Raw genomic sequence first — 10,898 nt, forward strand, 5'->3', positions numbered from 1 at the left:
GGGCCTCAGATCCTCTGCATCCCTGACTCAAGAACCCCAGGGCTCAGCCTCCAGCCTCCCCACGTGCTTCTAGCCAGAGGCTCCAGGTAGGGCCATTCTCTCCAGCTGCAGTGCAGAGCATGTTTGTCACATCTGGTCCTGTTCAGACTGGCCCAAGGGACACCACCTGAGCAGCCTCTCGTTTAATTTGTTGAAAGCTTTGTCGTTGTTCAGAGCCCCATTTGACATCGTTTTTCTTCCAGGTGACTCGACAGAGAGGATTTACAGCAGTTGGGAATGTGCAGCCTCCAAAAGCCCACAATGCCTAAGAAAGCTTGGGTTTCTTTGTCACCAATTGGTGGAGACGTGGCTGCATTTTTGCTGGTGTGAGATGTGCTGACCACCATCCTCGTGACCGAGCTGATGTGTGATAGGATGATTTTGTCAGACTCTCCAGGTAGAACTCCTCATTCTCTAAGAAACCATGGTCCTGAGAAGAAAGGGATGATGGGACAGATATCAGAGTGCAACACAAACGGAGTCACAGCCCAGGGTGTCACTGGGTGAGGAAAGTACCCCGAATCCTACAGAAGCAGCCTGAAAGAGCAGCCCAGCCTGGAGAAAGCCCCAGCAGGGAAGCAGGGGGCTGAAGGGAGGGGACTGGTACATCACAAAGCCAGAGTCCAGCAGAGATGGCTTCTCCCAGTCAGGGATGGTGTGAGGAGAGGGATGAACCATCAGGTCCTGCATGTTATCAATGAACCTGAGACAAGCTGTGAAGGTTCACCCCTCCTTGCTTCTGGCATCACTCTTCTAGGTGTGACAGGTCCTCTAGGTCCTCTTCTGGAAGCCCACCCAGCCCAACAGCTCAGTAATGGTCTGAGGAGACACCCCATGCTGTGGCTGCCGGCCTCAAAGCGCGCTTTAGCCAGCCCTGTTCCCATCCAGCCGGTTCCAAGCCCCTTCTCCAGCCCCAGCCTCCTCCCCCTCACCTGCTGGGCCCTGAACTTCAGCAGCAGCAGCGTGGCGTCAATGAGCTCGGTGCCGCTGGCTGTGGCCAGGGTGTCCCTGCCAGCCCCAGGGCTGTGCTGAGGGAGCACCCTGACAGGAGCTGGAGGCTCTGCAACAAGACCCCAGCTCTGTGGTGCCGCTGTCGTCAGGGGAACTGCAGACAGAGACAACAGCATTCCTTTTCCAGCTGCCTGCATGTCCCCACAGCAAGGTCCTCCCCAACCAACCACTGCAAACGGGCTTTAATCCAGCTGCCTCTCCCCTTCTGCCCCCTCTACACCCTCCTGGCACTGCCCTGCCTTCAGAGGACAAGGGGCCAACTCACAGCTGAGGTTTATCATCAGGGCAACTAACTCAGCCCTCAGCAACATGCCAAGCCTCCTGAAAAGTGGAATACAAGTGCAGCTCCCCACCCAGCATGTCCCTTCCCATTGGCAACAGGCAGAAAGCCTTACACAGTGTGCTGGAGAGGCCGTCCACAGGGGCACCAAGGTCCTGGTCTGCAGTCAGCAGCATCATGGAGTTGTTGGGCAGCTCCTCACATCGCTCTTCTAGCTGTCTCCTCTTCAGAGCCGTGCTCAGCCACTCCTGCCCCATCCCCAGGAGAAAGAGAGAGAGAAGCTGTTGGCAAAGGTTGAGGTCCTCAACACGGTGGCTTCAGGCCAAGAAGGAAAGGCGAGGGGGTGTACCTCCTGCAGGTGCTGTTCCTGCTGCCTCAGCTGCTTCAAGCACTGCTGCATGGCCTGCAGCCTCCTTGGGTGCTCACACTCCCCCCTGCAAGCCTTCTGCAGCACTCGCTGCCCCCTCTTGTCCTTCTGGGATGAGAGCTGCAAGGTAGAGAGGCGGGGGAGGCTGGGGACAGGGTCCCTTGCTGCTATGGGGCAGGGCTCCTTTCTGCATCCCCTCATTCCCCTTCCAGGACAGCACTAGGACTCCTCCTGGCTTGGGGAGGGCTGTGACCCCTCCCAGCTCTGCTGCCAGACTCAGGCAGATGCTGTGCTCACCTTGGCCCTGCTCTGCACCTTCTCCTCCTGCTGCCGGACGCGCTGCGCAGCCACCTTCACCCTCTCCTTCTCCAGCCTCAGCTTCTGCCAGGCCTTATCCTGCAGCTCTCTGGCCTTCTCCAGCTGCTCCTCCTTGGCTTTCAGCTCTGCCAGCTCCTGGGATGGGTACGGGGGAAACCAATGCACTACCTGCCGTGTCCTGTTCACTGTTGTGAGTCTTTCCCAAGTGATGGGAGAGATCTGCCCCCGTTGAGCTTCTCGTGTGTGCCAGTGTGGGGTGCAGAGCAACACCTCCAGGTACTTAAGCAGTGCCCTCATCCATCACCCCTTGGGGACCAGGGCTGGCAGAGCTGGGATTGTACACACACACACTCCCTTCCCTGGGAAGGACAGAGCCCCTCAACCACGTTGCACACCCTCAAACATGCTCAAAGCAAAACAATTTGTCAGCAGTGGAAATACTCAGGCTGAATGCTTCTTTTCCACTGTGGCAGCTCTGACACCTTGTCTGTGCCACAGATCCCCTCTGGACAGCCCTAGGAGGGAGCAGAGCTGGCTCTGGCCACGTCCCCATGGCAGGGGGATGTGGAGGAATGGTTAAGGGAGAATGGACATGGAACCCAGGGTATCATGTTAGGCCTGATGAGGCAAGGCAATCTGAGTTCTAGTTATATGAATTTAATGCGCAATAAAGACCAGAGTCAGAGCCATGGTTAAAGCAGTTGCTGTCACGTAGTCAGTGCAGACAGCAGGCCGCTTTCTGCTCCCTCAAGGTCGGGCTGTTTTCAGCTAACGAGCTAACAGCTCAAGGTGGAAAACAACTACGGGGGAAAAACAAGATGGGAAGATGTGAGGGAGCTGGCTTATGGCAGAAACCGCAAGTAGGATGAACATGAGAATGTAATCTATTAGCTGCTGTTGCTGAGCCAGCTTTGAAGCTGCTGTGTATATAAGTTAGAGCCTGCTCTCAATAAAGAAGATTTCTGCTATCACTCACATTGAGTAGGACTGATTTCTTCCCACCCAGCTGAGAATCGGACTCTGGGTTGATCGCCACATGAAGTAGGCTTCAAGCTGGTTTTTCAGGCTTCGAGCCTGGTTTCAGACTTCGAGTCTGGTTCATTTTTCAGGCTTCGAGCCTGGTTTCAGGCTTCGAGCCTGGTTTTCAGACTTTGAGTCTGGTTTTTAGGCCAAGGGCGGAAAACTTTGTGGCAGGGGGAGGCTTTGCTTACACCCACCGTGGGGGTTTCCTCTCATGACGGAGGTGGCTGTGCCGGGTCTGGCTGCCCCAACTCCTCACAGGCAGAGGGGAGAGACAGAGGAACCCACGCTTCTGTCAGCATCTAAAGCAGGCTGGTGGAGGCTGCTCCTGGGGCAGCCTGATTCTCACCACCCCAAGGGACATCTCTGTCTGAAACACCTGAAGGAGCATAGAGCCTGCCCCGTGGGCATGGGAAGGGGCTGCGCTGCAGTACTTTGGCCAGGCTGCTGACGGTGCCCTCTCCCTGGGAGCCCATGTGCCCGTGTCCAGTTCCATCCTCACCCTGCTCTGCTGCTGCTGGGCACGAAGCTCAGCCCACTCAGTCGCCAGCTTCTGGTACTCCTCTGAGCACTTCTGCACCACCAACTGCTGCTCCGCCAGAAAAGTGCTCTGCAGAATGTCACAAGAGAGGGAGAGGCAAAGCACTGAGTCCCCTTTGCTGATGGATTTTTCTCCTTCAGCCCATCTCTGCCACCAAATATCAGGCAACACCCAGAAGCTGGTTCAAGCCCCCCAGTGCTTGGGGTGAGCCCTGCTTGGAGAGCTCAGCCCCAAGCTTCCAGCTGCCAGGGGACCGCTCTGATTGTGAGTCACTGCGCCTGGGGGTGGGATTGAGGGAGCAAAGTGCTGCAGCCCAGAACCCGGCTCCTTCCTCCACCACACAGCGCACTGCAGCCCCGCTCACACTCGGGGCACACGTGAACAGCACCTGGAGCTGTCTGTCCCACCTCACCTTGGCCCTCTCCAGCTCTGCTCGCTCCTTGGAGAGCTGCTGGCTCAGGACTTGCTGCCGCTCCTCCAGCGAGCGCTGCAGAGATCCCACTTGGCACTGCTCCGCCAGCGCCCTGCAGCGCTCCTGGGTTTGGACAGGGAGGAGAGACAGGGGCTGTTCCAGGCTCCTGGGACAACACATACCTATCCCAAACCCAGACAGGAGGGCTGACTCGGGCAAAAGAGACAGCCTGGGCTCACCTGCTCCAGCTGCTGAGACTGCTCGCTCAGCCTGGCCTCCACTTTAGCAATCACGTCCTGGTGTCGTCTCTGTTCCTCCTCCATGTCCTTCTGCTGCTGCAACATCCTGTCTTGGAGCACTGCGCAGAGGGAGCAGCCGAGCCACGAGCAGCACGAGGTGGGAAGCCCTCTCTGCACATACCATACTCACAGCGGAAGACCTGCATGCATTTGTGCTGCTCCCCTTCTGCACATCCCCAGGACCCCACTTCGTAACGCAGACACCCCGAGGTGTTCAGTGGCCGAGGCAGGCCAGGCTTTGCCAGCCTCGGCTCCCAGTCCCTGCCTGACTCAGGGCACCTTCTCCCCATTTGCTGGGTGCCTCCAGAGCCATTCCAGCACTGACAGATGGCTGACAGACGTACCCCTGAGCTGCTGTGCCCACGTGGCCAGCTCCTGGGAGGTGCTGTGGTGCTTGGCCTCCACCTTGTGCCAGAGCTCGTGCAGATCACTGGAGAACTTCTCCATCCGCTCGATGACGCCGTTCAGAGACCTGCGGAGGAGAGCGAGGAGAAAGTCAACCCTGTGGCACATGCTTCACCTCACTGCGATGGAGGGGGAGATGTGGTGGGCCAAAGGCCAGGCAGTCCTGCCCTGCCCCTCTGTGGGTCACAGCAGAGCGGTGGGAAGACAGAGCTGCTGCTTAGGAGAGTACTGACAGAGAGCAAAGTGCTCAGCAGCCCTGTGAGAGGCAGCAGGGGGAAGAGGGGATGGGCTCTGTTGCCACAGTCTGAGGCTGGTTCCACAGGGAACACCACGGCCAGGGGGCTGGTACCTGGTGTGTGACGTGGCGCTGGTCACCGCATCCACCTCCTGATCCTTCAGCCGCTGCAGCCGCCGCAGCTACTCGTCGTAGTCCTGGCGCAGCTCCTGGATGGACGTCCTGCGGGACACGGGTGAGGAGCCCGCCACGGGCTGTCTCAAAGCCGTGCTCCCCGTGACAGGCACTGTGCAAGAGGCCTGGTCATGGAGCTGAGTGGTGCCAGGAGCTGAGCTGGCGTGGTGGGCTGTCACAGGGCACGCCCCTGACAGGCATCCACATTTGGCACGGACCACATGCAGGGCTTAAGGGCTTCTCCACCAAAACCTGGCTTCTCATTGACCCAAACTACATGTGACACCAGTGGCTCACTGGACTGAGTAAAAAGGTAAAACATTCACTCTGAAATGGTACCTCCAGCCACATCTCCCTGTGCCAACCTACAAAGCAAATCCCCATTCCAAAAGCCACTGAGCCACCCACAGCCCAGTGCCTCTCGAGCCTCCTTTCACCGCAGCCCCAGGCTGTTCCCTGGTTCCTTTGCCAAGAGCAGGGCTACTAACCCCACGTGCGTGCTGCTCTCACCTCTGCAGCTCTTGCAGCTGCTTCACCTCCAGCGTGTGCTGCTGCTCCAGTGCTGCCAGCTGCTGCTGGTGCTGTGCCCGCAGCTCTGCCTGCGCCTGCTCCGCGTCCTGGCTCTGCGACAGCAGCTGAGCCCTCAGCTGCTCCAGCTCCTGCCGCAGCCTCTCCTCCTGCCGCCCGTGGCTCTCCTCCAACACCTTCATTTGCCGCCTGCTCGTAGAGGTCACACCAAGGGAGAAGTGTTGCTCTCGTGGCAATACCTGGAGCTCTCCACCCAAAGTGCACGTGGGGATTCAGATTAGTGTTGCTGTGCACATGGGAAACATTCGGCCTCTCCACAGTCAGAGCCTCAAACCCTCCTGTTGCTGCTCAGTGCATTGCACTGGCTGGGGACATGCTGGCAAAGAGCTCCTCCAAACCTGTTCCTCCTCCTCACCACCCACCAGACGGTGTTGGTCAGAGTGGACTCCAACCTTGGTTGTTCACCTGTGGGGCTGCTCTCTGTCCCCACCAGGTCCACCCCGACGTGCCTCTGTGCCTGTCCACCCCAAGGATGGACTGGGGAAGCAGCCCAGCCCTCCCTACCTCAGAGGAGATGGCTGCAGGCAAGGATCTGACAGAGGAGGGGAGCACAGGCAAGAGCCTGGTACCTGTAGGGGCTCTCGAGAAGATCCAGGTTCTTCTGGTGCTGCTGCTGGAGACTCTCCAGCAACAGCCTCTGCTGCGTCCGCTCCACCTCCAGCATCTGGACCTGCCGGGCACCCGGGGAGAAGGTCCTTGTGCTGCTCCAGGGACACAGCTCCCACAGCAGCACTCACTCAGTGGCCATGGCTACTTCTGGACAGAGAAGTTTCTCCTCTCTCCCCTGTCACTCTGATGCCATTGGAGTGGACATGAGCCCTTCTCCTCCCGCTGTGTCACCCGTGGCCCCCTTCCAGCAGGTGACGGGGCTCACCTGGCTCTCCAGCTCTGCCACACGGGCCTGGGCGCTGACCAGAGCTGCCCGGCAGCCTGATGCATCCTCACAGAGCTGGGCAGTGCCATGCCCCGGCCTCCTCTCATGCAGCAAGCCCAGGCCTGAGGACTCTGCCTGTGGGGATGGAGAGGGAAGATCAAGGCCCTTCAGGATCCGTGGCTTTGTGGGGTGGCCATCAGCCCACACAGGAAGGCGTGTGTCTCACCTGCAGCTGTGGGGCAGCCTGGAGACGTGTCCTGGGCGTGGGAACCTGCAGAGACACAGGGCTGCTGTCAGGCAGGTCAAGTCCTGAGGGAACGTTCTTCCTAGCCTGGGAGTGGTAATTCCCAGCTTACTGAGGCCCTTCCTCTACCCTTCCCCAGCCCAACCCTGTTGCTGGCCTGGCTCCCTTCTGATGCTCAGCAGCCCCTATCCCAGACAAAATGATGTTGGGCTCCTCTTGCTCTGGGGGCAGATTCAAGGAGAAGGCCGGCAGCTCTCGGGGAGACAGCAGCTGTCCTGCCATGAAGGCAGGGCAAGGAGGCCCAGGCAGATGTGAAAAAGGGGCTTCAAAGACAAAGCAAGAGCTGCCCTCTCTGCCAAAGGCTCTGATGGCCCTCCAGTGCTCTAGAAACCATCTCCGAGTATCCTCACTACCATGCTGAGGAAAATCCACTGAAGCCAATTCCTCTATCAACTGCAATCTCTGCTGTTAATATGACGTATATGTGCCTGGAGAAGTCTGTACATGCTGCTCAGGCAATGCAGCAGTGTCAACTGCTGTGATTTACAAAGCATCCACAGCACATGTGCTTTGGTTTGATAAATACAACTTGTGGTATCCCAGAGCTCTCCCAACACTTTCCCTCCATGAACCCAGGCTCCCATGGATGCACAGAGCTGGATGACGAGGAGCTGGCAGCAGAGGGCCATCAGCACAAGCCTGATCCTGCACCTCACAGGGCCACAGGCCCAGCAGACCTACCTGAGCAAGTGGGACAGGGCCCTGCACCTCCTGCTCTCCTGGCAATAAGGCTGTAGAGGCTGAAAATGGAACAAGTCTGCCATTCAGACATGGCAACAGTAATCATCCCCTCCCAGAAGGACAAAGGTCTGGCTCTCCTGGGCAGAGTGAGAAGGGTCCTGCTCTGCTCTGGTGGGTGGTGATGGGGACAGAGGGTCAGGCAGGCCTGTCCATTCCTGCACCCCCACAATGCTGGCACTCTGCCCTGCACAGAAAGGCTGAGGGCAAAGCATGGCTCCTCCTCCATCTCCATCACCTAGGGAGGAGGCTGAATCCTAAAAGAGTTGCTTTCAGTAGGCTCTGAACTGGTGCACAGCTTCAGCCCAGACACAGCACTAGTGGGACCAGCACGTGGGCAGGAAGAGGGAAGGGGGAAGAGAGAAAGGACAGCATGAACTCATGCCCACCAAGAGAAACCAAGTCTTTTGCAGCCCTCTGAAAGTCCAAAGGCAGCCCTGCAGAGTTCAGTGTGCCCCAGCACCGCGTCTCCACCACACCACAAAAGGGGGATGGTGGGATCCTGCAGCGTGGCAACCTGCTCCCACACCGGCTGCTCAAAGCCTGGGCAGCAACTCCATGGCCAAGGGTAATGCTGTGCCTCCTGATTTGTTCTTGTTTTGCAGGGCAGGGGGAGCCTCTCTGCATCCTGCTGCCCAAGCTGCACAATCCCAGGAAACGCACCCAGAGCGCTGGTGTCTCCGGAGGGATCCTCCTTCTCAGCCTCCGACGTCTGAGCTGAGGCTCCTTTCGTGGTGCTGAGCCAGGGCACCGGCTGCCTGCAGGGGCAGAGACACAAGTGATGCACAGCAGGGAGAGGCACACAGATATTGCTCTGCTTGCTATTGAAGTTGAAAGCTTGGCTTTCCTAGTGCTCCAACAGACAAGAACCCAACCCACCTGCCGAGCTGCCCTCCCTCCTAGCTACAGAGGTCTCAGGCCCAAAGGGATCGCTGCTGGCTCCCAGCCCCCCCGACCCCCCCACTGCACACACGCAGCTGCTTTCTGCAGGACATCTGTCCCACGGAGGGTGCCCGAGAGCTGACAGAGGCCTTACCCAGAGCTGTCTGCACTGGCTGTGTCCTGCAGGGCAGCTGCCTGCTGTGGGGCTCCTGTGGAGGCGGCTGGATGGCTGCAGGCACAAACACCAGATGTGGAAGAGCTCAGGGAAGGCAAGATCCTGTCCCCAACACCAATTCCTGCCTTGCAGCTGAAAGCCTCTGTCTCAAAACCTCCATCACTGCTGTTCCTACTCGTTTCATCCCTGCTCGCCCCAGACAGCAGCAGCCCCAGCTAACACAGCCCTGCACATCACACACAGCTCTCTGCAATTCCCTTCTGAGCCCCATTCCAACGGCACAAGGCTCAACCTGTGCCGGTGTAAACTCAGCAGGAGAAGGCGGTGTGTCTGGAACTAGGAGGAATGAAGGGGAATACAGACAGCAACAATGAACACAGCATGTGCTGTGGGGCTGTGCTCATCCAGGACAGCTCTGCAAGACCTGGGACAGTGGGTGCGATTCTGGCCACAACAGCAAGGTGAGCCTGGAGGGCTGCAGGCTGGATCAAGTAGGAGAAAGCCCTGCGCTAATACTCCACCCCAAGACAAACTAGCGCGTAAAACTAATGGCTTCAATCTGAGACGAGGCTTTGGGAGAGGTGCTGCTGGAGCAGCTACACGTGGAGCAAACGGGAGCAGCGTGGCCATCAACTGTGCCTTTACCTGACAGCAGGACGGGGATGCAGCCTTTCCCCTGGGGCCTCCGAGGCCTCGGCATTCCTCTCCTGGGCCTTGGTCTGCGCTTGGGCTTTCTTGCGAGCCAAGGCAGCGATCAGCCAGTCCTCCTCCTCCAGCGGGGCCGCTTTAGCCGCCGCCTCCTCTGCAGCCGGGACGTGGCTGGCGGGGCCAGGCCGTGCGGCCGGGGCAGGGCTGGGGCGGCTCACGGCAGGGCTGCCCTTCGCTGCAGGCAGCGGCTCCCACTCACACCAATCCTCATCCTTCAGGCCCAGCCAGTCGGCTCCAGCCGCCCTGCCCCGCACCGTGCGCCTGCTGCCTGCAGGAGCAGCTTTGGGGTGCAGCTCTGCTTTCACTTGGCTGCTCATGTCGCTGGAAAACCTGCCGCAAGGAGAAGCAGTTCCATCTGTGCCCGAGGGGCCCCGGGAACCCTGCCCCTGGGAGGGAGCTCTGCCTGCAAGGGGACCCCAGGGCTCCTGCCTGCCCTGTCGCAGGGGCAGTGTGCCTGGAGCTAGGGACACACACGCAGCACCACACCTGACAGACCGCCTCCTCGCCAGCGGGCTCTTGGGTGTGGAGGCCACCGAAGACTTGTACACGCCAGACACATCATCTTTCCTCTTCCAGTCCTCTTCCTTGTCTGTTCAAACAAGCAGCCTTGAGTCAATGCCCAGAGGAGCAACTGGGTGCAAAGACGCCAGCCCCCCTGCTCCTCTGCAGCTACATGTGGCGCCACACATTCCTCCCCACAGCCTTGTGGCTGGCATACCTCTAATGCAACCCCTTTGGCTCTCCTTCCACTTTTTGTTCCCAGATGAAGACATCCCCTGCTCATTCCCAATCAAGTTGTGAAGACAAAAGTAAAATCTCCCTCTAACCTTTCTCAGGAGCTAACAGCTTCCCTGGGGCTTTAGCTCGTCCTTCTCCCAAGGAACCCCATTCCTCAGGACCTTTCACAGCTGTCTTCTCTGCTGCAGAACTGGGCTTTGATATCCCCAGGAGATCAGCTTCCAGGTCATCCATATCCTGGGAAGCAAGGGGACAAGGATGGGAGCAGGGTGAGCACTGCTAAGGCCTCAGTGTCACTGCTCCCTTTGGAAGCTGATGCTGGAGGCCACGGCTGGAGGCACGGTGTGGGGAGAGGGAGGCATTTCCACACTCACCTTCAGGTTCTGCAGCAGATTCTCCGCGTCTGTGGCAGAGGCCCTGGGTCCCTGTGTGCCAGGGAGGGGAGAGATCAGAGATGAGCAGACTTTGGAAACTTCCCCCCCTCACTCCAGCCCCTGCTTTTCCTCGGTTTATGAGAAAGAAGAGCACACGACCACCTTTGGGTGCCCTTCTCACTCAAAACCTCCCTGTGCCTTGCTTCTGTTGCTGAGATTCTGCTGCCTCAGGGACAAGCATCAGGAAAACTCAAAGGCATTGATTTGAGCAAGCGTTCTTCTTACAACACTTTCCCTGAAGTGCACCCAGGAAGGCTGCAGCAGCACGTAATTCCTGGCACCTGGAAGCCTTTCTCCCCCCATCCACCCACTCCCCTGTCCCATCTTCCCCACTCCACAGGGATGCCACAGAGGGG

The 10,898-nt window shown here is 58.7% G+C and overlaps 1 protein-coding gene across 1 annotated transcript; it reads right to left on the minus strand.

The window, feature by feature from the left end:
* Window positions 1-221: 221 nt before the first annotated feature.
* On the minus strand, window positions 222-7,840 carry LOC133626248 (fas-binding factor 1 homolog). The gene is given in 17 exon segments (XM_062003874.1): window positions 222-469; window positions 972-1,144; window positions 1,446-1,578; window positions 1,680-1,817; window positions 1,995-2,150; window positions 3,470-3,516; window positions 3,519-3,645; window positions 3,989-4,111; window positions 4,228-4,346; window positions 4,632-4,759; window positions 5,042-5,149; window positions 5,612-5,818; window positions 6,259-6,359; window positions 6,564-6,698; window positions 6,790-6,834; window positions 7,549-7,624; window positions 7,776-7,840. Coding segments are annotated over 17 exon segments (2,046 nt in total). The 3' UTR covers window positions 222-304.
* Between the last annotated feature and the right edge of the window lie 3,058 nt (window positions 7,841-10,898).

This window comes from Colius striatus, chromosome 10 (assembly GCF_028858725.1).
Source record: "Colius striatus isolate bColStr4 chromosome 10, bColStr4.1.hap1, whole genome shotgun sequence".
Classification (NCBI taxonomy): domain Eukaryota; kingdom Metazoa; phylum Chordata; class Aves; order Coliiformes; family Coliidae; genus Colius; species Colius striatus.